The sequence below is a fragment of the Tachyglossus aculeatus genome, chromosome 22 (assembly GCF_015852505.1).
Source record: "Tachyglossus aculeatus isolate mTacAcu1 chromosome 22, mTacAcu1.pri, whole genome shotgun sequence".
Lineage (NCBI taxonomy): Eukaryota > Metazoa > Chordata > Mammalia > Monotremata > Tachyglossidae > Tachyglossus > Tachyglossus aculeatus.
The window spans coordinates 37,027,879-37,055,393 of record NC_052087.1 but is presented as its reverse complement, the minus strand read 5'-3'; the positions used below and the strand labels follow the sequence as shown (position 1 = coordinate 37,055,393).

The following is a 27,515-nucleotide window of genomic DNA, read 5'->3' as shown; positions in this document are numbered from 1 at the left end:
GTTAACCAAATGAGTCAAAGAAGAAAAGTAAGCTTCGGCCCACTATAGCCCGAAAATTACCGTGTGTGTGTGTGTGCCTATGTACGTCCACCTTTCTGTAGCTCTTTCGACTGTAAGCTCCTGCAGCTTGTCTCTCCCACAAGGCAGGGGAAGACAGTTGATTAGAAAATTATGGAATGATACCCAGCGTGGAGAAGCAGTTTGGCTCAATGGAAAGAGTCCGGGCTTTAGAGTCAGAGGTCATGGGTTCAAATCCCGGCTCTGCCACTTGTCAGCTGTGTGACTTTGGGCAAGTCACTTCACTTCTCTGGGCCTCAGTTACCTCATCTGTAAAATGGGGATTAAGACCGTAAGCCCCCCGTGGGACAACCTGATCACCTTGTAACTTCCCCAGTGCTTAGAACAGTGCTTTGCACATAGTAAGCGCTTAATAAATGCTATTATTATTATTACTATTAGTGGACAGAACACGAGCTTGGGAGTCGGAAGGACCTGGGTTCTAATCCACATGTCTGCTGAGTAACCTTGGGTAAATCACTTCACTTCTCTGGGCCACAGTTACCTCATCTGGAAAACGGGGATTAAGACTGTGAGCCCCATATGGGACAGGGACCGCGTCCAACCCTATTAGTGTATCTCCACCCCGGTACTTAGAAGGGTACATATTTTTATTAAGAGGTCGATCCCTGGGTGGTTTGTCTTGGAAAGGATGTCTGTTCTTAGGGGCCCGGGGCTCTCTGGAGACATTCTCCAAGTGTGTTTCCTTAAGGAAAACGTGATCTGTGGGAGAGGCTCTCAAAGTCCTGGCAGAAGAGCATGGGGTCTGTAAATAATGGACCCAAGCCCGCATCCTGCCTCGCTGTGCCAGAAGCACCCTAACACCAGAGTGCTTTTTCATTTTTTTTAAATGCTATTCGTTAAGCACTTAATATGTTGTAACAGTGCTCCGCACACAGTAAGCACTCAATAAATACGATTGAATGAATGAATGAATGTTGCAAGCACTGTGCTAAGCACTGGGTGGGTACAAGCAAGTCGGGTTGGTCACAGTCCCTGTTCCGCGTGGAGCTCACAGTCTCGATCCTCATTTTACAGATGAGGTAACTAAGGTACAGAGAATAATCATAATAATGATGGTATTTGTTAAGTACTTACTACGTGCCAGGTAGTAATAATGATGACATTTATTAAGCGCTTACTATGTGCAAAGCACTGTTCTAAGCTCTGGGGAGGTTACAAGGTGATCAGGTTGTCCCACAGGGGGCTCACAGTCTTCATCCCCATTTTACAGATGAGTTAACTGAGGCACAGAGAAGTTAAGTGACTTACCCAAAGTCACACAGCTGACAATTGGCAGAGCCGGGATTTGAACCCATGATCCCTGACTCCAAAGCCTGTGCTCTTTCCACTGAGCCACACTGCTTCTCTACTAAGGTATAAGTGCCAAGGTGCATACAAGCAAATCAGGTTGGACACAGTCCCTGTCCCACAGAGGGTTTCAGGGTCTCGATCCCCATTTTACAGATGAGGAAACTGAGGCACAGAGAAATAAAGTGATTTCCCCAAGGTCACGTAGCTGAGTTACTTGCCCAAGGTCACACAGCAGACATGTGGCGGAGCCAGGATTAGAACCCATGACCTTCTGACTCCCAGGCCATGCTTTATCAGCGTGGCTCAGTGGAAAGAACCCGGGCTTTGGAGTCAGAGGTCACGGGTTCAAATCCCAGCTCTGCCACTTGTCAGCTGTGTGACTTTTGGGCAAGTCACTTCACTGCTCTGGGCCTCAGTTCCCTCATCTGGAAAATGGGGATGAAGACTGTGAGCCTCCCGTGGGACAACCTGATCCCCTTGTAACCTCCCCAGCGCTTAGAACAGTGCTTTGCACATAGTAAGCGCTTAATAAATGCCATTATTATTATTATTCACTATGCCATGCTACTTTTTCGTCGGATTGGGCTGGGAGGTGGTAGGGGGTGCCAGGCTGTGGAGCTCCGTTTCCCCCACTCTTTGCCCCAGTTTGGGGCAGCCTCAGAGGCTCTAATATGGTATTTGCATTAGTTAAATGTTTACTATGTGCCAGGCACTGTACTAAACACCTTGGTAGATTCAAGTTAGGTTGGACACAGTTCCTGTCCCACGTAGGGTTCAAACTCTTAATCCCCATTTTACTGATGAGGTAACTGAGGCCCAGAGAATTGACGTGACTTGCTCAAGGCCACACAGTCAACATGTGGTGGAGCCAAGATTAGAACCCTGGTCCTTTGAACACCAGGGTAGATTCAAGTGAGGTTGGACACAGTTCCTGTCCCATGTAGGGTTCAAACTCTTAATCCCCATTTTACAGATGAGGTAACTGAGGCCCAGAGAATTGAAGTGACTTTCACAAGGTCACACAGTCAACACCTGGCGGAGCTAGGATTAGAACCCCTATCCTTTTAACACCAGGGTAGATTCGAGTTAGGTTGGACACAGTTCCTGTCTCAAGTAGGGTTCAAACTCTTAATCCCCATTTTACAGATGAGGTAACTGAGTCCCAGAGAATTGAAGTGACTTGCTCAAGGTCACACAGTCAACAAGTGGCGGAGCTAGGATTAGAACCCCTATCCTTTTAACACGAGGGTAGATTCAAGTTAGGTTGGACACAGTTCCTTTCCCACATAGGGTTCAAACTCTTAATCCCCATTTTACAGATGAGGTAACTGAGGCCCAGAGAATTGAAGTGACTTGCTCAAGGTCAACAAGTCAACACGTGGTGGAGCCAGGATTAGAACCCCGGCCCTTTTAACACCAGGGTAGATTCAAGTTAGGTTGGACACAGTTCCTGTCCCACGGAGGATTCAAACTCTTAATCCCCATTTTACAGATGAGGTAACTGAGGTCCAGAGAATTGAAGTGACTTGCTCAAGGTCACACAGTCAGCACCTGGTGGAGCCAGGATTAGAACTCTGGTCCTTTTGGCTCCCAGGCCTTTGCTCTATCCACTAGTCCACGCTGTTTCATCCCTGACGAGAATGCAAGATGGAACTGAAGTAGGGTTCACCGTCACCCGGGAGATCAGCTCTGATCCTGTGAGTATTTCAGAGAAAGTAGAGTTGATCCTGGGGGGCTTCCTCGAGGGTCCCACTCCCAGAGAAACTGGGGAAGGTCAGAACCTGCAGCCTGTAACTGCGTTTAGAAGATAGTCCTTCGCTCTGTGCCGTCCAGCTGATGGAAAATGCTGACCGAGTGGGGTTTTTTTTTAATGGAATTTATTAAGCATTTACTATGTGCCAGACACTGTATTGAGCTCTGTTGGACACAGTCCCTGTCCCACATAGGGCTCATAGTCTTAATTCTCAATCTGTTTTGTGGGCTTCTCCTCTGCCTCCCAACCCCTAAGTGTGGGAGTCCTGGGTCCCCTTCTATTTTCAACTAAACCCACTCCCTTTCGGAGAATTTATTCACTCTCATGGCTTTAACTACTACCTCTATGGGGGTGATTCCCAATCTACATTTCCAACCCTTGTCTCTCCCTCTCTGGAGGCTTGCACTTCCTCCTGCCTTGGGGAAATCTCTACTTGGATTTCCTCCAGTCACCTCTAGCTTAACATGTCCAAAACAGAACTCCTTGTCTCTCCACCAAAATCTGTCCTCCCTGTGACTTTTCTATCACTGTAGGCAGTACCCACATCCTTCCTGTCTCACAAGCCATATCCTTGGTGTTATCCTCGACTCATCTCTCTCATTAAAGCATGGCTCAGTGGAAAGAGCCCGGGCTTGGGAGTCAGAGGTCATGGGCTTGAATCCTGGCTCTGCCACGTGTCTGTTGTGTGACCTTGGGCAAGTCACTTAACTTCTCTGGGCCTCAGTTTCCTCATCTGTAAAATGGGGATTAAGACTGTGAGCCCCACGTGGGACAACCTGATCACTTTGTATCTCCCCAGCGCTTGGAACAGTGCTTTGCACATAGTAAGCACTTAACAAATGCCATCATTATTACCATTACTGTATTTCCCCTCCTATTGCCACTTCTGCATTTCCATATCCCTAACCACTCACGTTTCTATTTGTTGCCAAATTGTATACTCCAAGCACTTAGTACAGTGCTCTGCACACAGTAAGCGCTCAATAAATGATTGAATGAATGAATTAAAACCACATATTCAATCTGTCACCAAATGCTGTCTGTTCAACCTTCCCACCATAGCTAAAATCCACCCTTTCCCCTCCATCCAAAGAGCTACCATGTTCATTTAAGCCCTTATTCTATCCCTTCTCAATCACTACAACAGCCTCTTTGTAGACCTCTCTGCCTCCTTCCTCTCCCCACTCCAGTCCGGATAATTCTTCTATAAAAATGTTCAGCCCAGTTCTCAAGAACCTCCGGTGGCTGCCCATCCGCCTCCATATCAAACAGAAGCTCCTTACCTTCAGCTTTAAAGCACTCAATCATCTTATCCCCTCCTACCGAGAAAAGCAGCAGGGCTTAGCGAATAGAGCACAGGCCTGGGAGTCTGAAGGACCTGGGTTCTAATCCTGGCTCTGCCACTTGTCTGCTATGTGACCTTGGGCAAGTCACTTTGCTTCTCTGGGCCTCAGGTACTTCATCTGGAAAACGGGGATGGAGACTGTGAGCCCCATGAAGGACAGGGACTGTGTCGAACCCAATTACCTTGTATCTATGCCAGAGCTATGTACAGTGACTGGCACATAGTAAGCACTTAACAAATACCCCAATTATTATTATTATTATTATTACCTTACGTTGTTGCTTTCTAACTACAATCCAGCCCCCATGCTTCGCTCCTCTAATGCTAACCTACGCAATGTACCTAGATCTTATCTATCTTGCTACTGATCTCTCATCCACATCCTGCCTCTGGCCTGAAGCAATATTCCTCTTCATATCTTACAGATGACCAACTCTCCCCACCTTCAAAGCCTAATTGAAGGCACATCTCCTCCAAAAGACCTTCCCTGGCTAAACCCTCATTTACTCTTCTCCGGCCCCCTTCTGTGTCGCCCTTGAACTTGTTTTTTACCCTTTAGTCACCCCTCCCTCAGCCTTACAGCACTTAGGTACCTACCCATAATTTATTTATTCATATTAATGTCTGTCTCCCCTATAGATCTCCTCTCAGGGTCTCCCCTGGAAAGTTTCCAGTTCTTTACCACTCTCGACTGTGGGAGGGAGAGTCAAGCAGAGGCATACCCATTCCATTCTTAGTTTGGGTAGTGGCTAGAGAGTGGAAGGCAATCTGCTACAAGTCAAAACTCACCCGTGCTGGGCAGCAGCGTCATGGGAGAGAGTTGAGAGTGGAGACTAAAGTTTACTGCGCAGAAGGAGGCAATGGTAAACCACGTCCATATTTTTGCCAGGAAAACTCTATGGATCCACTACGAGAAGGATTGCCGATGGAGGTGGGGCATTCTGAGAGAGAAGTGTCCATGGCATCGCTCTGGGTTGGAGATGACTCAACGGCATAAGACCCCCCCCCATAGACTGTAAGCTCACTGAGGGCAGGGAACAGGTCTACCAACTCTGCTATATTGTACTCTCTCAAGTGCTCAGTACAGTGCTCTGCACACAGTACATGTTCAATAATTACCACTGATCGATTGACTGATTGAACCTCGATCTTGCCGACCTCATCACCAAATCCTTCCAGATCTAGGCCCTTCTGAACTTCGCCCCGATTTCTTTTTCTCCTACTCCCTCCTGAGTCACTTTTGAAAATGTATTTACACCCTTTATTCACTCATCCTTCAGTCCCACAACTCTTATGTGTGTATCTGAAGTTTCATTGATGAATTAATTTATAGTATTTTCTGTCTCCCCCTCCAGACTAGAAGTTTGTCGAGGTCAGGGAATGTGTCTACCAATTCACTTATGTTGTACTCTCCCAAATGCCGAGTACAGTGCTCTGCTTGCAGTAAGTGCTTAATAAATATGATTGATTAATGATCGATCAACAAAGCAGTTGCTATCCTCAAGCATTGCCCTAAGCTTACCTCATCTCTAACTGCTGGTCTAACCTTGGCCTCAATCCTAATCCTTGCTCTACACCCCAATCCTGGCTCTAGTCCTAATATTAAGGAAGCTTTTCAGTGTTCAAGTCTGTTGGTGGGTCGATCTTGATATTGGGGAACATCACCGATATGAATATGTCAAAGATTAAACTCTAGTCATTTGATTTTAGGTCATTTTGATTCTCTGCAGACTGATTTTTTTGGCTGGTACTTGTTAAGCGCTCACTGTGTGTCAGGCACTGTTTTAAGCACTGGGGAAGATGAAAGCTAATCAGGTTGGACACAGTCCAATCCCATATGGGGCTCACAGTCTTAATCCCCATTTTACAGATAAGGTAACTGAGAAGTTGAGTAACTTGCCCACGGTCACAGAGAGGACAAGCGGCAGAGCCGGGACTAGAACCCAGGTCCTTCTGATTCCCAGGCCGGTACTCTATCCACTGGGCCAAGCTGCTTTTCTACTTCAGTCAATTATATTTATTGAGCCCTTACTGTGTGTGGAGCACTGTACTAAGCACCTGGGAGAGTCCAATACAAGAGAGGTGGTAGAAACGCTCCCTGCCCACAGTGACTACTTGAAGGTGATGGCCTGATCCTAGCTCTGCCTCAAGATTTTCCTGAGGCCTTCACTTCCTCGCTCATCCTGAACAGTGAGCTCACTGTTGGGTAGGGACCATCTCTATATGTCACCAACCTGTACTTCCCAAGCGCTTAGTACAGTGCTCTGCACACAGTAAGCGCTCAATAGATACGACTGAATGAATGATTGAATGAACAGGCCAAGCATGGAAGCAGAAAGGAAGTGGGGCATCCAAAGGGAATGAAATTAGTTATTCATTCATTCATTCACTCATATTTACTGAGCCCTTACTTTGTGCAGAGCACTGTGCTAAACGCTTGGGAGAGTAGACTATAACAATAAACAGACATATTCCTAGCCCCCAACAAGCTCACGGTCTAGAGGCAGATGCTTCTCATCAAGCGCTGGACTATTAGAGCCTTGAATCACCTCCTGAATTGGTCTGGCAGCAGTGGAGGGAGGGCTTGGCTGGACAACTTTGTGGGCCTTAGTAATAACTGTGGTATTTGTTAAGCTGTTTTGCACATAGTAAGCGCTTAACAAATGCCATCATTGTGATTATTATTAAGCTGTTACTACTTGCCAGGCACTGTACTAAGCCCTGGGGAGGATACAAGCCAATAGGGTTGGACACAGTCCAACCTTGAATCACCTCCTGAATTGGGCTGACAGCAGCAGAGGAAGACTGTGAGCCTGCTGTGGGGTAGGGACCGTCTCTATATGTTGCCAACTTGTACTTCCCAAGCGCTTAGTACAGTGCTCTGCACGCAGTAAGCGCTCAATAAATCCGATTGAATGAATGAATGAAGAGGATGGCCAGACAACTTTGTGGACCTTTGTAGAAAGAGTTGAGCTTCTTAGTGTGTGTGAGAGAAGAAAAGATATAGATAAAATAGAGTTGGTAGACACGTTCCCTGTCCACAGTGAGCTTACAGTCTAGATATTTATTTTAATGTCTATCTCCCCTACTAGACCGTAAACTCCTTGAGGGCAGGGATCATGTCTCCAGCTCTGTTGTATTGTACTCTCCCAAGCACTGTGTACAGTGCTCCTCACACAGTAAGCATGCACTCAATAAATACTATCGATTGACTGACTGGTTTTGAGGGCCACTCTGCTTGGACTTGACCTCGTGGGGCAGTTGGAGAGGGAGAAATTCTTATCCCTCCCTTTCTCACCTCTCCATCCAGTGTAAGCCAGGATGGCGGATCCGGCTCACGTCCCCTCTGAACCTGTTACTTTAGCCCCACGGAAGGGAGATCCAAGCAGGATAATTGATTGATCTGAGCTTTTGGAAGGACATTCAATCAATCAATTAATCAATCAATCCCTGCAAGAACTCAAGGGTTGCTGTTATAAGTCCATCATCATCGTCATCAAATGCCGTTGAGTTGTTCCCGATCCACAGTGGTTCTATGGACATATTTTCCCCAGAACGTCCTGTATTCTGCCACAACAGTAGTCGTTATGGTGTGTGTATCTGTAGAGTTTTCTTGGTAAAAAAATATACAGAAGTGGTTTACCTTTGCCTTTTTCCATATAGTAAAAACTGAAGTCTCTGCTGTTGCTTTTGATCAACATTTTGATCGCTTAATCATCCACCTTTGACTCTTTCCCATGCTGCTGTTGCCCAGCACGGGTGAATTGGCTTTGTCTGACTCTTCAGTTTAGACCTTTTCATCATGGCTAAACCTGATGAAAGAATATCGCTCAGTGGCATAGTTCTAAGCTTCACTGACATACGTAAACTCTCCTGCCAAGACAAGTTGTTGACTTATAGGAGAATGTAAGTGTATCAGCCTTATACAAAGCACATCTCCAAGAGACCTTCCCAAACTAAGCCTCCATTTCCTCTTCCCCGCCCCCGTTCTGTGTCCTCCTCCGTCTGGATTTGCACCCTTTATTCACTCCTCCCTCAGCCTCACAGCCCTTTCGTACGTATCTGTAATTTATTGATTTATATTACTGTCTCTAGACAGTAAGCTCCTTGTGGGCAGGGAATGTGCCTACCAACTCCATTATAGTGTACTCTCCCAAGTGCTTAGTACAACGTTCTGCACACAGTAATCACTCAAGGAGCTGGGTTCTAATCCCACTCCACCACTAGTCTGCTGTGTGGCCTCAGGCAAGTCACTTCACTTCTCTGGGCCTCAGTTACCTCATTTGGAAAATGGGGCTTAAGACTATGAGCCCCATGTAGGACATGGACTGTGTCCAACCTGATTAGCTTGCATCTATCCCAGAGCTTAGTACAATGCCTGGCACGTAGCGCTTAACAAATACCATAAAAAAATATGATCTGTTTATTGAGTGATCAGGAGAGGGGGTGATTTCCCACCACAGAAGTCTTCCCTCCTTGCTGAAATGATCCAAGTGTTTGAAGAGGATGTGTAACTTGGACAAGTCAGGGTCAGTGCCTTAGGAGAAGCAACGTGGCTTAGTGGAAAGAGCTCAGGTTTAGGAGTCAGAGGTCATGGGTTCTAATCCTGGCTCTGCTACTTGTCAACTTTGTGGCTTTGGGCAAGTCACTTCACTTCTCTGTGCCTCAGTTCCCTCAACGGTAAAATGGAGATTAAGACTGTGAGCCCCATGAGGGACAACCTGATTGCCCTGTATCTACCCCGACACTTAGAAGAATGCTTGGCACATAGTAAGCACTTAACAAATGCCATCATTTGAGAAGCAGAATGGCCTAGTGGCAAGCACATGGTCTTGGGAGTCACAGGATGTGGGTTCTAATCCCAGCTCCACCACTTGTCTGTTGTTTGACCTTGAGCAAGTCACTTCATTTCTCTGGGCTTCAGTTACCTCATCTGTAAAATGGAGATTAAGACTGTGAGCCCTATGTGGGACAACCTGATTACCTTGTATCTACCCCAGTGCTTAGCATGTAGTAAGCGCTCAACAAATACCATAATTATTATTATTGTTCCTGTTGTTGGGTAGGGATTGTCTCTGTTGCCAAATTGTACTTTCCAAGCACTTAGTATGGTGCTCCACATACAGTAAGTGCTCAATAAATTTGAATGAATGAATGAATGGGAGAATAATTGTTACATAAAGGTAGAAGAAGCAGATCCTCCTTTTTTAAAAAAAATGGTATTTGTTAAGTGCCTACTATGTATCCAAACACAGTTCTAAATGCTGGGGTAGATAAAAGGGAATTAGGTTGAAAACAGACCCTGTCCCACATGGGGCTCAAAGTTGGAGTAGGAGGGAGAAGAGGAGAACTGAAACTCAGAGAAGTGAATTGACTTGCTCAAAGTCCCACTGCAGGCCAGTGGTCAAGTTGGGATAAGAGCAAGAGTCCTCTGATTCCCAGGCCCAGACTCTTTCCATTAGGCTGTGCTGATTCACTGTTCTACCAGGAACAGTGGAAGGGCTAGGTCAGCTAGTTCTGATTATTTTATTTTATTTTATTTTATTTTGTTAGTATGTTTGGTTTTGTTCTCTGTCTCCCCCTTTTAGACTGTGAGCCCACTGTTGGGTAGGGACTGTCTCTATATGTTGCCAACTTGTACTTCCCAAGCACTTAGTGCAGTGCTCTGCACACAGTAAGCGCTCAATAAATATGCTTGGGAAGTACAAGTTGGCAACATATAGAGACAGTCCCTACTCAACAGTGGGCTCACAGTCTAAAAGGGGGAGACAGAGAACAAAACCAAACATACTAACAAAATAAAATAAATAGAATAGATATGTACAAGTAAAACAAATAGAGTAATAAATGTGTATAAAACATATATACAGGTGCTGTGGGGAAGGGAAGGAGGTAAGATGGGGGGGATGGAGAGGGGGACGAGGGGGAGAGGAAGGAAGGGGCTCAGTCTGGGAAGGCCTCCTGGAGGAGGTGAGCTCTCAGTAGGGCCTTGAAGGGAGGAAGAGAGCTAGCTTGGCGGATGGGCAGAGGGAGGGCATTCCAGGCCCGGGGGAATGCTCATGGGCTTGTGGCCCCTACAGTCCCAAGACAGTGCGGCCACACATTCCTGAATGTGGCCACCCGACTCCTCACCGCGGGGCGTCTCTGGACTCAGCCTCGGCCAGCCTGCCGTCTCCTTGCTTTCTCTGGAAGAGGATGGATAATAATAACTTTAATTCTATTTGTTCTGACCATCTTGACACCTGTCTCCATATTTTGTGTTGTTGTCTGTCCCCCCTTCTAGACTGTGAGCCCGTTGTTGGGTAGGGACCGTCTCTGTATGCTGCCGACTTGTACTTCCCAAGCGCTTAGTACAGTGCTCTGCACACAGTAAGCGCTCAAGAAACGCGATTGAATGAATGAGTGAAATAAGGATGGAGTCGGAGTGAATTTAAAAAGACTGTTCCTCAAATCCCACACCCGCAAGAAGATATGAGTTGAGGGGGGTGGGTGGGGGGTATTCACTGATGCTTGAAAGTTGTAGGTTCATGCGGAGAGGAAACCCTTCTTTCAAACAGCTGGTGGGATCCACTTGAAAGCTGTTACCACAGGAAGTTTTGCAGGCCCAAAATACCACGAATTTCACAACCAAAGAGCTTCACGATGGGTTACTGGAGTGAAAAGTGAAGGATGAAGAGGGAAGCCACAGGGATGTAGATGTTGCAGTATTAATTATTAAGATGGGTAATTATGATGATGATGATCCCCAAATCTCCCTCTCCAGCCCTGATCTCTCTCCCTCTCTGCAGTCTCGCATTTCCTGCAGCCTTCAAGACCTCTCTACTTGGATGCCCTCCCGTCACCTCAAATTTAGTATGTCTAAAATAGAACTCCATGTCTCACCACCCAAACCCTGTCCTCCCCCTAACTTTCGCATCACTGTAGACGGCACCACCATCCTTCCTGTCCCACAAGTCCGTAACCTTGGCGTTATCCTTGACTCCCCTTTCTCACTGGTGAAGCAGCGTGGCTCAGTGGAAAGAGCATGGGCTTGACAGAGGTCAAGGGTTCAAATCCCAGCTCTGCCACTTGTCAGCTGTGTGACTTTGGGCAAGTCACTTCACTTCTCTGCGCCTCAGTTCCCTCATCTGTAAAATGGGGATGAAGACTGTGAGCCCCCTGTGGGACAACCTGATCACCTTGTAACCTCCCCAGCACTTAGAACAGTGCTTTGCACATAGTAAGTGCTTAATAAATGCCACCATTATTATTATTATTCAACTCACATGTTCAATCCATCACTAAATCCTGTAGGTTCGACCTTCACAACTTTGCTATAATCCACTCTTTCCTCTCCATCCAAATTGCTACCACGTTAATCCAATCACTCACTCATTCATTCCTTCATTTATTCATTCAATCATATTTATTGAGCACTTACTCTGTGTGTACTAAACGCTTGGGAGCACACAACAAGAAACAGACACATTCCCTGCTCACACCAAGCTTACGGTCTAGAGGGTGGAGGGAGACAGACATTAATAGAAATAAATAAATGGCAGATATGCGCTTAAGTGCTTTGGACTGGGAGGGGGATGAATAAAGGGAGCAAGTCAGGGCGCTGCAGAATTGGGTGGGAGAGGAAGAAAGAGGGGCTTAGTCAGGGAAGGCCTTTTGGAGGAGGTATGTACTAGATAAGGCTTTTAAGTAGGGAAGAGTAATTGTCTGTCGGATTTGAGGAAGGAGGGCATTCCAGGCCAGAGGCAGGATGGCCAGGGGGTGACCCGGCCACCGCCTCCATGCCACCCTCCGGGCTTTCCCCGGCTGTTGAGGTCGAACTCGGGTCTGGAGCGGGACGGGGAGGGCAGAGAGAAGGCCCGGTGACGGTTTCGCTGTGGGTTCCCTTTTTGAATAATCGCGGTTGGTTGTCCTAATAATGATGGTGTTTGTTAAACGCTTACTATTTGCCAAGCACTGCTCTAAGCACTGGAGTAGATGCAAGGTAATCAGGTTGTCCCATGTGGAGCTCACAGTCTTCATCCCCATTTTCCAGATGAGGGAAATGAGGCACCGAGAAGTTGAGTGACGTGCCCAAAGTCACACAGCTGACAAGTGGCGGAGCCGGGATTTCCTCTGCTCCTCCTCCCCTCCCCATTGCCCCGACTCCCTCTGTTCTACCTCTTCGCCGATCCAAAGCACTTGTGTATATTTGTACATATTTTTGATTCTATTCATTTTATTCATGATGTGTATAGATCTATAATTCTCTTTATTTTGATGCTATTGACACCTGTCTACTTGTTTAGTTTTGTTGTCCATCTCTCCCTTCTAGACTGTGAGCCCGTTGTTGGGTAGGGATTGTCTCTCTCTGTTGCCGAATTGTACTTTCCAAGTGCTTAGCCCAGTGCTGTGCACACAGTGAGCGCTCAATAAATGTGATTGAATAAATGAATAAATGAATGATGTGGATGAGGGGTCTCCCTTCCAAGCCCTACTGAGAGCTCACCTCCTCCAGGAGGCCTTCCCAGACTGAGCCCCTCTTTTTCCTCTCCTCCTCCTCCCTCCCTCTGGCCTACTCCCTTCCCCTCCCCACAGCACTTGTGTATATTTGTACATATTTATTACTCTATTTTATTAATGATGTGTATATAGCTATAATTCTATTTATTCTGATGGTATTGACACCCGCCTACTTGTTTTGTTTTGTTGTCTGTCTTCCCCTTCTAGACTGTGACCCCGTTGTTGGGTAAGGGCCATCTCTATATGTTGCTGATTTGTACTTCCCAAGCGCTTAATACAGTGCTCTGCGCACAGTAAGCGCTCAATAAATATGACTGAATGAATGAAATGAATGAATGCTCATTCAAGCACTCATTACAGTGCTCTGCACACAGTAGGTGCTCTGTAAATATCATTGGATAAATGACTGATGGATTAATTCCTCCCTTAGCTCCAAACGACCCTTCAGGGCTCCTTCCAGAGAATAACCAAGGCAAGGAAAGGATAGAATTGCATTCCATTTATTGAAATGAGACATCGAAGCAGGCCGTAAGCATCTCGGGAGGTTTCTACACCCTAATTCTACAAGGATTGGCTCCAAGATGTGAAGGCTGGAGGTGATCTCAGAGCTAATCAGTTGGAAGATGAATAGTTTTGCAGTCAGAGAGAGGTGGTTGACAGGCGGCAATTAGGAATTAGCAGCTAGAAGACATAACAGGATCCTGAAGTCTAATCCAGTTTCACCAGGCAATCAGAAGCTACAATGTTCACCTAAAAAAGAGAGAAAAAGAATAGAAATAAAAATAGTGGTATTTGTTAAGCCAGGCACCGTACTAAGCGCTGGAGTGGATACAAGCAAATCAGGTCGGACACAGTCGCAGGTCCACACGGGGCTCGCATTCTTAACCCCCATTTTCCGGATGAGGTAACTGAGGCCAAGATAAATGAAGTGACTTGCCCAGGTCACACAGCAGGCAAGTGGCGGAGCCGGGATCAGAACTCAGGTCTTTTAGACACCCAGGCCCGTTCTCTATCCGACAGGCTGCTTCTCAGAACGTGAACATCCTCCCCCTGGAAGGATATTCCCCACCAGCCAGCCAAAGCCTAGAGCTCCAGAAATTGGGTGCTCCCAAGATGGGGTTCATTTCTCCTAATAATAATAATAATAATAATAATGAAGGCATTTATCAAGCACTTACTACATGCAAAGCACTGTTCTAAGCACTGGGGGGGTTACAAGTGATCAGGTTGTCCCACGGGGGGCCTCACAGTCTTAATCCCCATTTTACAGATGAAGCAACTGAGGCACAGAGAAGTTAAGTGACTTGCCCTCTCTCTTCTTCATCAACTCTGCCCATGGGTTGGTGGCCTTTATGCATTTGCTATTCATCCCACCCTCAGCCCCAAGGCACGTAACTGCCAATTATTTCAAAGTCTGTCTCTCCCTCTAGACTGTAAGCCCACTGGACTCAGGGATGCAGTGCTAACAAACGTGTCACTAGGGTGGGCAAGAAAATATCCTCCCGCGACACATCTAGGGGTGACACTCCCCACAGGCTGCGTATGTCAGCCCATAAAGGGATGGTTATAATAATAATCATGATGGCATTTCCTGAGCTCTTACTATGTGCAAAGCACTGTTCTAAGCACTGGGGAAGTTACAAGGTTACAAGTCTTCTAGATTGTGAGCCTCTTCTAGACTGTGAGCCCGCTGTTGGGTAGGGACCGTCTCTATATGTTGCCAACTTGGACTTCCCAAGCGCTTAGTCCAGTGCTCTGCACACAGTAAGTGCTCAATAAATACGATTGAATGACTGAATGAATGAATACAAGGTGATGAGGTTGTTCCACGGGGGGCTCACAGTCCTAATCCCCATTTTACAGATAGGGTAACTGAGGCATGGAGAAGTTAAGTGACTTGCCCAAAGTCATCCAGCTGACAATTGGCGGAGCCGGGATTGGAACCCATGACCTCTGACTCCAAAGCCCGTGCTCTTTCCGCTGAGCTACGTTGCTTCTCTAATGTATATGTCGAATTTGTGTGCTTTCCAAAAATCAAACTCAATCCCCTCTGGTTGAAGCAGATTCTGAAGAGCTTCTCTATGAGGATTCAGTGCCAAATACAGGGTTTGGTTTTTTTTACGGTATTTGTTAAGTGCTTACTATGCCCCAGGCACTGTTCCAAATACACAAGGAAATCAGGTTGAACACAGTCCCTGTCTCACATCGGGCTCACAGTCTTAGCCTCGTTTTCCAGATGAGGTAACTGAGGCCCAGAGACGTGAACTATAATAATAATAATGATGGCATTTATTAAGCGCTTACTATGTGCAAAGCACTGTTCGGAGCACTGGGGAGGTTACAAGGTGATCAGGTTGTCCCACAGGGGGCTCACAGTCTTAATCGCCATTTTCCAGATTAGGGAACCGAGGCCCAGAGAAGTTGACTGGCCCAAGGTCACAGAGCAGACAAGTGGTGGAGCCAGGATTAGAACCCAAGTCCTTCTGACTCGCAGCCCCATGCGCTATCCACTAAGCCATGCTCCTTCTCTAAGTGCTTCTCTACGTGGTTGTGTATCTATATGTCAATTCCTCCGCATCCCAAGTAGTGAACTCGATCCCCTCCAGTTGAAGCAGTTTCCTAAGTGCTTCCCCATCTGGATTCAGTGCCAAAAAGAGTATTCAGACATGGCAGGGTGGCAGAGAGTACTTCCCCAGCACTTAGAACAGTGCTTTGCACATAGTAAGCGCTTAATACATGCCATCATTATTATTATTGTTATTAAAGAGACAGGTGAGGGGGCACCAGCCAAATCCTCCCAGTCTATTGACCATGACCCTGGAAATTATGAAGTTGGGAGTCAGGGGCCTAGTGGAAAGAGCAAGGGAACCGGTTTTCTAACCTCGGCTCAACCTTGGGTACGTCACTTAGCCTTTGCGAGCCTCAGTCTCCTGATTTATCAAGGAGAAGCAGCGTGGCTCAGTGGAAAGAGCCGGGGTTTGGAGTCAGAGGTCATGGGTTCAAATCCCGACTCCGCCAACTGTCAGCTGGGTGACTTTGGGTAAGTCACTTCACTTCTCTGTGCATCTGAAAAATGGGGATTAAGACTGTGAGCCCCACGTGGGACAACCTGTTCACCTTGTAACCTCCCCAGCGCTTAGAACAGTGCTTTGCACATAGTAAGCGCTTAACAAATACCATTGTTAATTATCAAGTGGAGATAACATGCCTACTTACCTTCCCTTCTGCGTCTTCATTCATTCATTCATTCAATTGTATTTATGGAACGCTTACAGTGTGCAGAGCACTGTACTAAGCGCTTGGGAGAGTACAATATAATAATAAATGGACACAATCCCTGCCCACAACGGGCCTACAGTCTAGAGGGGGAGACAAACATTAATAGAAATAAATAAATTAATGACAAATACGTACATAAGTGCTGTCGGGTTGGGTGGGGGGATAATAGAAGCAGCAAGTCAGGGTGATGCAGAAGGGAGTGGAAGAAAAGGAAAGCAGGCTTTGTCAGGGAAGGACTCTTGGATTTTGAGCCTCGGGTGGGTGAGGTATTGTGTCTGAGCTAATTAGCCTCTGTCTAATAATAATAATAATAATAATAGTGGTATTTATGAAGCGCTTACTACGTGCCAAGCACTGTTCTAAGCACTGGGGTAGATACAAGGTTATCGGGTTGTCCCACGTGGGGCTCACAGTCTTAATCCCCATTTTACAGATGAGGTAACTGAGGCACAGAGAAGTTAAGTGACTTGCCCAAGGTCACACAGCCGACAAGTGGCCCTAATGCTTAGCCCATTGCATGGCAAATAGTGCGAACCTAATGAATACCATAAGCAACTAATTGTTTTTTATGTCCCAGTCATTTTAGAGAGGTTGATGTTCCCTGATAGTGATAACAATAATTAATAACCATAATATTCCTGGTTTTTGTTAAGCGCTTACTTTCAGCGAGGAACGGTACCAAGTGCTGTGGTGGATACAAGTAAATTGGGTTGGACATAGTCCCCGTGTCACATAAAGCTCACAGTTTGAATTCCCAGTTTACAGATGAGGCAATTGAGCCACAGAGAAGTGAAGTGACTTTCCCAACATCACCCAGCAGACAAGTAGTAGAGCTGGGATTTTAACCCAGGCCTCTGCTCTTTCCACTAGGCACGCTGCCTCGTTATTATTAATAACAATAATAATTAATACTACTACTACTAATGTATTTGTTAAGTGTTTATTATGTGCCAAGCGCTCTGCTAAACAATACAATCAGATCAGACCCAATTCCAGTCCCACAAAGGATTCATCATTTCAGTTGGAAGGAGAACAGGAATTTAAACCCTAATTTATGGATGAGAACACCGAGGCACACTTCTCAGAGACTATCGGTGTGTTTTAGCCCAGGGAATATTCGGTCGAGGTCCAGCAGAGGTATTTTATTTTCCTTTGGAATTTGTTAAGCTCTTACAATGTGTCAGGCACTGTACTGAGCAGCAGTCAGGTTGGACACGGTCCCTGTCCCACGTGGGACTCATAGTCTTAATCCCTATTTTACAGATGAGGTAACTGAGGTATGGAGAAGTTAAATGACTTGTCCAAGGACACTCAGCAGACAACTGACAGAGCCAGGAGTAAAACCCAGGTCCTTATGACCCTCTATCCACTGAGAGATGTTGAACTAGGGCAAGTCACTTAACTTTTCTTTGCCTCAGTTTCCTCATCAGCAAAATGGGGATGAAACCCCTGTTCTCTCTCCTCTTTAATAACAATGATGGCATTTGTTAAGCGTTTACTATGTGCAAAGCACTGAGGAGGATGCAAGATGATCAGGTTGTCCCACGTGGGACTCAGAGTCTTCATCCTCATTTTACAGATGAGGCCACTGAGGTCCAGAGAAGTGAAGTGACTGGCCCAAAGTCACACAGCTGACAATAATAATAATAATAATTTTGGTATTTGTTAAGCGCTTACTATGTGCAAAGCACTGTTCTAAGTGCTGGAGAGGATACAAAGTGATCAGGTTGTCCCCTGTGGGGCTCACAGTCTTAATCCCCATTTTCCAGATGAGGTAACTGAGGCCCAGAGAAGTGAAGTGACTGGCCCAGAGAAACACAGCTGACAAGTGGTGGAGCCGGGATTTGAACCCACGACCACCGGCTCCTAAGCCCGTGCTCTTTCCACTGAGCTACGCTGCTTCTCTTTAGACTGTGAGCCCCATGTGGGGCAGAGACTGAGTCTGACCTGCTTATATTGCATCTGCCCCAGTGCTTAGGACAGCGCTTGGCACGTAGTAAACACTTAACAATGATTATTATTATTATCATCGCTATTACCTTGGGGTCTGGTGGGGGAATGGGGGTCAGGACATGTGAGAGGACCCATTCTTACTCCGCTCTTCCTCCATCCCCTCATTCCCTTTCCCCCTTCGATTTTCCCTTGGGCGGGCCATCAGTAGATCTGGCTCCAGCTCAGTCAGGCATCGGTTAGGGAGGGAGGGAGAAAGAAAATAAATACCATTAACGTTGAAATCAAATCCCGATCACTTTCTGTCATCTGATCGATACATTCCTTCTCAGCGAGTTTGGCCTGAATCATGTCCTCGGTTGCATTGAAACTCTGAAGGAAGAGTTGGAACTCTTCAGGTGTACCATCTAAAAAAAGAGTTAAGTCTTCCACAACAGCTGGGCAGACTACGCCACTACCTGCAACACAAAAAAGAAGACACGCAGTTCATAAAGGGGACGTAAACTATTAATTTATCCACCGGTTCTGATGGCCTGGGAAAATCAAAATCAAATGACAGGTGAAAAAAAATCTCTGAATTGACCTGGGTCTTAATGGCCCATATAATAATAATAATAATAACAATAACAATAATAATAATAATGATGATGTTGGTATTCATTAAGTGCTTGCTATGTGTCAAGCACTGTTCTAAGCGCTGGGGAAGATACAACATCACTTTGGACACAGTCCCTGTCCCACTTGGGGCTCACAGTCTTAATCCCCATTTTATAGATGAGGTAACTGAGGCTCAGAGAAGCAAAGTGACTTGCCCGAGGGCACACAGCAGGCAAATGGTGTACTCTATCCACTGGGCCAGCTGCTTCTCATGGTAGCCGATTACCCGTAGAGGGACTTTCTAACAATAGATTAATCAGTGGTATTTATGTTCTCACTGTGTGCCTAGCACTGTACTGAGCGCTTGGTACAGTACACTACCAAGCAGCATGGCTTAGTGGATAGAGCCTGGGCCTGGAAGACAGGAGGTCATGGGTTCTAATCCCGGCTCCACCGCTTGTCTGCTGTGTGACCTTGGGCAAGTCACTTCACGTCTCTGGGCCTCAGTTCCCTCATCTGTAAAATGGGGATGGAGACTGTGAGCCCCATGTGGGACAGGGACACTGTGTCCAACCTGATTTGCCTGTATCCACCCCAGCCCTTAGAACAGTGCTGGGCACATAGTAAGTGCTTAACAACCACTGTTATTAGAGAAGCAACGTGGCTCAGAGGAAAGAGCCCGGGCTTTCTAGTCAGAGGTCATGGGTTCAAATTCCTGCTCCACCCATTGTAAGCTGTGTGACTTTGGGCAAGTCACTTCATTTCTCTGTGCCTCAGTTACCTCATCTGGAAAATAAGGATTACGACTGTGAGCCCTCCCGTGGGACCACCTGATCACCTTGTAACCTCCCCAGTGCTTAGAACGGTGCTTTGCACATAGTAAGTGCTTAATAAATGCCATCATTATTATTATTATTACACTATGTAGAGTTAGACATGAGCCCTACCCATAAGGAGCTTACCCTTCAGATTAGACCTTTGATAAAATAAATCACAGGTAGGGGAGAAAACGAGGATATATTTTTAAGTGCGGTGGGGTCGGAAGTGGGGTTCCGAAGGGATTCAGTCCCAAGCGTAGAAGCAAATCAGAGGGGAGAGCGAATAGGGTGGGGAAGTGAGAAGCTAGTCAGGAAAGACCTTTTGGAGGAGGTATAATTCTAATAATAATAACCATAATAACATTTGTTAAGCGCTTACTCTGTACTAAGCATTGTACAAAGAACTGGGGGAGATACAAGATCACTGGGTTGGACACAGTCCCTGCCCCACATAGGGAAGCAGCATGGCTTGAGAAACCCCAGAAAGTAGTGGCTAGAACCCGGGCCTCAGAGTCAGAAGGTCATGGGTTCTAATCCCGGCTCTGCCACTTGTCTGCTGTGTGACCTCGGGCAAGTCACTTCACTTCTCTGGGCCTCATTTCCCACATCTGTAAAACTGGGGATGGAGACTGTGAGTCCCAGGTGGAACAGGCCAAGGCCTGCTTTGTTTCATTCATTCATTCGTTCAATAGTATTTATTGAGCACTTACTGGGTGCAGAGCACTGTAGTAAGCGCTTGGGAAGTACAAGTCGGCAACATCTATAGATGGTCCCTACCCAGCAATGGGCTCACAGTCTAGAAGGGGGAGACAGACAACAAAACAAAACATGGAGACGTGTAAACAAAACATAGAAACATAGATGTTTCTATCCACCCCAGTGCTAAGTAGAGTGTCATAGTCCCCATTAACCCCCATTTTTCAGATGAGGTAACTTAGGCCCAGAGAAGTGAAGTGACTTGCTCAAGGTCACCCAGCAGCCATGTGGCAGAGCCGGGATTAGAACCCACGTCCTCCGAGTCCCAGGCCTCTGACTCCACTAGACCGTACTTGCTTCCTTCATCATAGCAACACTCACCATCTTTCAAGACGGGGCCCAGGAATGATACTCACCCTTGCTGAAGCAAAGAGCCAGGATGGCCAGCCCGGCAACAAGCGAAAGCTTCATGATGGAGGAGGTGGCGTGTTTGGGGTCGGAGCTGTCGTCTTCAGGATTCGGTGAACTCTGAGGAGCCGGTGGTGATCGGGGGGTCTATTTGTACTTGCTCAGACACGTTGGCTCCACCCTGAGCTTCACCGGGCATGCCAGTTGTTGCCAGGCTGAATTCTGGAAACGCCTCCTGGGGACATCTTCCAGGGAGAGAAATCAGGTTACGGTGGAACATCTTCCCCCTCCCACCATGGGATCGGCTCGTTTAGTTTGTTTTTTTTTTAAACGATATTTGTTTAAGACTTACCATGTGTCAAGTACTAGCCTAAGTGCTTGGCTAGGTATGAGCTAACCAGATCAGACACAGTCAGGCAGTCAGTTGTTTTCACTGAATGCTTTCTTTGTGCAGAGCACCGCATTAACCACTTGGGAGAGTTTGTTATAGCAATGCAACAGACACGAGGGCGGCGTGGCTCAGTGGAAAGAGCATTGGGCTTGGGAATCAGGGGTCATGGGTTCAAATCCCGGCTCCGCCGTTTGTCGGCTGTGTGACTTTAGGCAAGTCACTTCACTTCTCTGGGCCTCAGTTACCTCATCTGGAAAATGGGGATTAAGATTGTGAGCCCCACGTGGGACAACCTGATCCCCTTGTATCTCCCCCAGCGCTGTATCTCACCCCTTCTAGACTGTGAGCCCATTTTGGTCAGGAGTTGTCTCTCTTTGTTGCTGAATTGTACCTTCCAAGCGCTTAGTACAGTGCTCTGCACAGAGTAAGTGCTCAATAAATATGATTGTATGAATGAATATTGAACCCCCATTTTACAGTCGAGGAAACGGAGGCACAGAGAAGTCAACTGGCTTGTCCAAGGTCACACAACAGGTAAGTGGCAGAGCTGGGATTAGGACATGAATCCTTAGCTCCCAGGTCACACTACTTCCCAGTGGTCAGGAAGTGACTCAGGTGGATGGTAGTTGTTGGTTTGATAGATTTCTGATCACTGTAGGATTCATTTCTTGGGAGAGAGGGAGCAACTGCCTGCCTCTTTATCCGAGCCCACCTGCCAACAGGCTCGGGCTTCTCCGTCAGCTTCTCTCCCTCCAATTTTCCCTCCCACTTGGACTGAGAGCCCCAGATGGGTCAAGGACCGTGTCTGATCATTGTGAGCAGGAAATGTGTCTGTTGTACTGTTATGTTATACTCTCCCAAGCTCTTAGTATGGTAAATGTTCAGTAAATATAAGTAGTTGGCTGATCGATCATTCTTCATCTACCCCAGCGGTCGGCCCAATGCTTGGCCCAGGGTAAGGGCTGAACAAACACCCGTTTTAGATCATTGTTATTATTGTCTGCAAGAACTTTATTCATTCATTCAATTGTATTTATTGAGTGCTTACTGTGTGCAGAGCACTATACTAAGTGCTTGGGAAGTACAAGTTGGCGACATATAGAGACAGTCCCTACCCAACAACAGGCTCCCAGTCTAGAAGGGGGAGACAGACAACAAAACGACACATGTGAACTGGTGTCAAGTCACCAGAATAAATAAAAATAAAGTTAGATGCACATCATTAACAAAATAAATAGAATAGTAAATATGTACAAGTAAAATAAGTAGAGTAATAAATCTGTACTAACATATTTACAGGTGCAAAAAAACCCTTTATTTGGTTTTTTGGGAGTGTGCGTATGTGGTATTTGTTAAGCGGTTGCTGTGTGCTAGACACTGTACAAAATGCTGGGGTATGTACAAGATTGCCAGGTTGGATGCAGTTCGTGTCCCACATGGGGCTCACAGGCTTAATTCCCATTTCACAGATGAGGTAACCAAAGCCCAGAGAAGTGAAGTGACTTGCCCGAGGTCACACAGCAGACAGGTGGTGGAGTCGGGATTAGAACCCAGGTTCTTCCGACTCCTTGGCCTGTGCTCTATCTACTAGCCCATGTTGCTTCTCTAATGGCCACCTTTCCTGCAATGGTCATCACAAACAAGAAATTCAGACTTCAGGGAGATCCGAGAGACAGCATGGCCACAGCAGATCACAGTCCTGAGAGTCAGAGGTCATGGGTTCTAATCTCAGCTCTGCAACTTGCCTGCTGTGTGACTTTGGGCAAGTCACTTAAATTTTCTGAGTCTCAGTTACTTCATCTGTAAAATGGGGATTGAGACCATGAGCCCCATGTGGGATATGGGTGTCCAACCTGATCAAGTGCCTAGTAAATAATAATAATAATAATAACAATAATGATGATGGCATTTATTTAAGCACTTACTATGTGCAAAGCACTGTTCTAAGCGCTGGGGAGGTTACAAGGTGATCAGGTTGTCCCACGGGGAGCTCACAGTCTTCATCCCCATTTTACAGATGAGGTAACTGAGGCACAGAGAAGTGAAGTGACTTGTCCAAAGTCACACAGCTGACAATTGGCAGAGCCGGGATTGTTCTGACAATTTTGACACCTGTGTACATGGTTTTTTTTTTTTTGTCTGTCTCCCCCTTTTAGACTGTGAGCCCACTGTTGGGTAGGGACTGTCTCTATATGTTGCCGACTTGTACTTCCCAAGTGCTTAGTCCAGCGCTTTGCACATAGTAAGCGCTCAATAAATACAATTGATGATGATGATGATGATTCTGGACTGTCTGGAGCAAGGCACTGAACTTTGAGTTCGACGCTTCCTGATGAATCATTCAACCAATCGTATTTATTGAGTGCTTACTGTGAACAGAGACTTGGACTTCCCAAGCGCTTAGTACAGTGCTCTGCACACAGTAAACACTCAATAAATGCGAATGAATGAGTGAATGAATGAACAGAGCACTGTACTAAGTGCTTGGGAAAGCAGAATATAACAGAGTAAGTAGTTATGTCTCTGCCCACAGAGAGCTTACAGACTAGATTTTACAGTCTTCCAACCTGAATAACCTGAGGATTTTCTCTAACTCGGTGCTCAGAACAGTGCTTGCCACATAATAAATGCTTAACAAGTACTATTATTATTATTATTATTATTCCCTTCATTGTGTAAGATGTGATAACTAATTGGATACAGGCCCAGGAGTCAGAAGGACCTGGTTCCAATCCCGGCCCTGCCGCTTGTCTGTTCTGTGACCTTGGTTAAGTCACTTCACTTCTCTGGGCCTCAGTTACTTCATCTGTAAAATGGAGATGAAGATTGTGAGCACCACGTGGGACAGAGACTGTGTCCAACTCAGTTACCTTATACCTATCCCAGCGCTTAGTACAGTACCTGGCACTTAGTAAGCGCTTAACAGATACCACGATTAATATTATTATTATTAGCAGTAGTTGAAAACCCCTTCCTCCTATTCCCACCTTCCCTGCCTTCCCCATGAGGGAAAAGAGCAGTGATCTGGCTGATTCTCCTGTGCTCTGAACATTCATTCATTCATTCAATCGTATTTATTGAACGCTTAGTGTGTGCAGAGCACTGTACTAAGCACTTGGGAAGTACAAGTTGGCAACATATAGAGACGGCCCCTACCCAACAACGGGCTCGCCGTCTAGAAGGGGGAAACAGACAACAAAACAAAACATGTGGACACATGGTAAGTGCTCCATGAAGACAGTTGGTTAATTGATTCTATTCAGGGATATGAGCCCACTGTTTGGTAGGGACTGTCTCTATATGTTACCAGCTTGTACTTCCCAAGTGCTTAGTACAGTGCTCTGCACACAGTAAGCTCTCAATAAATACGATTGATTGATATAGACAATGACTCTGCTTTATTAGCCGGGCCCAGGGAGTTGAGCAGGTGCTGGCAGAGAGTTGTTTTGTGGGAGGGCCAGGAGGAGGAGAAGAGGAGGAGTGGGGAGATGCAGGGCAATAGGAGGGCTCAGAGATGTCTTTCCAAAATAATTTAGAAGTACCATCTAAAAGAAACTCGTCCCTGCTTGTCTCTGAGCTGTGGATCTCAGAACCTGTTTTGGGGAGAGTGAAGGAAATCTCCCTGGTATTGGTTTAATAAATGGTATGAAGTTGTCTTTGTAGTCAACTTCATTTACTGTCCTTTATTTCTGAATTCCTTAGGACTCTATCTGTTAGGGGATGTTAATTGGAGACTTCTGAGCAAAACGTTCTGAACCCAGAACGAGTGAGAGCCCAGGGGAGCTACTTCAATTTGGTGTGGGCAGGGATTGTGTTGTGGCAAATTCTCCCAAGCACTTACTCCAGCGCGTTGTGCCCAAAGTAAATGCTCAATAAACACCGTAGATTGATAGTAGCAATGAGCCACCCAATAACATTTCAACCAAACCACATCGGTAGGTGAGGGATCTTGAAGGCCGGAAGAAGAGGGGTTTTCTGGTAAGAAGAGCCTTTTTAAAGATGTACTATTCCTGATGATGGAGACTTAGACTCTGAGAGCTCTCTGCCTAGAGGAGAAAATCAGTAACACATAACACCCTGCCAGCCAAAACTTTCAACGAGTACAGTGAATATTCAACTCATTTCAGTTCATTCCATAACCATCTAGGGCTTTTTTTTTTTCAAATGGTATTTGTTAAGCACTTACTATGTGTCAGGCACTGTGTTAAGCACTGGGGTAGATACAAGATAATCAGGTAGGACACAGTCCCTGCCCCACCTGGGGATCACGGTCTCAATCCCCATTTTACAGATGAGATAACTGAAGCACAGAGAAGTTAAGTGATTTGCCCAAGGTTCCACAGCAGACCAGTGATGGAGCTGGAATTAGAACCCACGTCCCGTACATCAAACAAGCCCCTTGGCTAGCTAAGGGTTTACCTCAGGTGGAAGAAATGAACTCTTTCATGTCATTCAATTTGGTTCTAGGTGGCATTTATGTAATAAGTACTGACTATGCCTTGCACATAGTAAACGCTTAACAAACAATAGCTCCCTTCTAGGCTGTGAGCCCATTGTTGGGTAGGGACTGTCTCTATATTTTGCCAACTTGTAAGCGCTTAGTCCAGTGCTCTGCACACAGTAAGTGCTCAATAAATACGATTGATTGAATGAATGAATGAATGAAAATGCCATTATTATTATTATTATGTACTGAGCAAGCTCCTAGGTCTTTGCACCAAATAGTACCCCTAAAGAATGCATTCAGCTTTCAAAGGAGCAGTTTAGGCACTGGAAGAATCTGACTGATTTTAAACATACATAGAGATCTCCTTGCCATCCGAAGGGTCACTATTTGAAAGACATGGATTGACGTTGGTGGCCAAAGTGATACAAATGTGGGGTTTGCTAGGCCGAAAGCCACCAGCTTGTTTGTCCCTGGAAGGCAAGCCAGGGCTGGGTTTAAGACCCTGCAGATGTTTTCAGGGATTTGTGCTTTCCTAAGTGATACCGAGGCTATCTGGAGAGGGATTTAGGGCTGAGAATCCCAGAAATTGTCACAGAGATGAAGTGGGGAAGGCACGATGGAAGAGGTGGGTTTTCATAAGGGCTTGGAATATGGAGAGGTCAGTGGTCAGTCAGATTTGGGGAGGGTTGGAGTTCCACGCTGTGTGTGGGGGAAAACGTAATTGAGTGGATATTTATTGAGAGCACCCTCTGTAAAGAGCACTATATTAAGTGCTTGGGAGGATACAACAACAGAGTTGGTAGACACATTTCCTGCCCACAAGGAGTTTACAGTCTAGAGGAAGTCTTGAAGCAGCAGGTGAAGCAACATGCGAAGCAGCATAGCCTAATGGATAGAGCATGGGTCTGGGAATTAGAGGACCTGGGTTCTAATCCTGACTCTGCAAGTTGTCTGCTGGGTGACCTTGGGCAAATCACTTCACTTCTCTTTGCCTCAGATCCCCCATCTGTAAAATGGGATTTAAACTGGGAGTCCTGTTGTGGGCTTGGAACTGTACCAAATCTGATTATCTTGTATCTACCCCAGTGCTGAGAACAGTGCTTGGTACATAGTAAGCACTTAACAAATACCATTATTAGTATTGACAGCAAGGTACATTTTAGGAGAGCTGGGACAAATGAAGACAGCATATGGAGATTAATAGTTGAAGACAGCAGATATGTAAGGCAGCGTGAGCTGAAGAGCCTTGAAGCCAATTATGCACTTTTTTTGCTTGTTGTGGAGGGATGCAGGGAGCCAGTTGAGAGTATTGGGTGGAGAGATGTGGGCCAAGAGTTGTTGGCCAAGAAATGCTTCTGAAGGAGGACCTATGCAACAGCCTATAGAATACAATAGGCCTTAAATCTTTCTACCACCTTGCCCCCTCTTACCTCACCTCGCTACTCTCCTTCTACAACCCAGCCCACACACTTTGCTCCTCTAAACTCTAATCTTCTCACTGTGCCTCGATCTCACCAATCTCACTATCAACACCTAGCCCACATCCTGCTTCTGGCCTGAAATGCGCTCCCCACTCAATTCTGACAGATAATTACTCTCCCCTGCCTTCAAAGCCTTATTGAAGACATTTCCTCCAAGAGGTTTTCCCAGACTAAGCCCCCCTTTCCTCTTCTCTCCCTCCCTTCTGCATCTCCCTGACTTACTCCCATTGTTCTTCCCCACTCCCTGCCCCACAGCACTTACGTACTTATCTGTCATATACTTATTTGTATTGATTTATCTGTCATATACTTATTTGTATTGATGTCTGTCTCCCCGCCTCTAGACTGTAAGCTCATTGTAGGCAGGGAATGTGTCTGTTAATTCTTGTATTTTGTATAGGAATAATAATGATGGTATTTATTAAGCGCTTACTATTTGAAAAGCACTGTTCTAAGCGCTGGGTAGGTTACAAGGTGATC

The 27,515-nt window shown here is 46.1% G+C and overlaps 1 protein-coding gene across 1 annotated transcript; it reads right to left on the bottom strand.

The window, feature by feature from the left end:
• Positions 1 to 13,488: 13,488 nt before the first annotated feature.
• Positions 13,489 to 20,939, bottom strand: SCGB1A1 (secretoglobin family 1A member 1). Its single transcript, XM_038765207.1, has 3 exons — positions 20,725 to 20,939; positions 18,468 to 18,655; positions 13,489 to 13,718 (listed from the first exon to the last, which is right to left on the bottom strand). The coding sequence occupies exons 1-3, from the start codon at positions 20,777 to 20,779 to the stop codon at positions 13,677 to 13,679; spliced, it is 285 nt and encodes a 94-aa protein (XP_038621135.1). The 5' UTR covers positions 20,780 to 20,939; the 3' UTR covers positions 13,489 to 13,676.
• Positions 20,940 to 27,515: the final 6,576 nt, after the last annotated feature.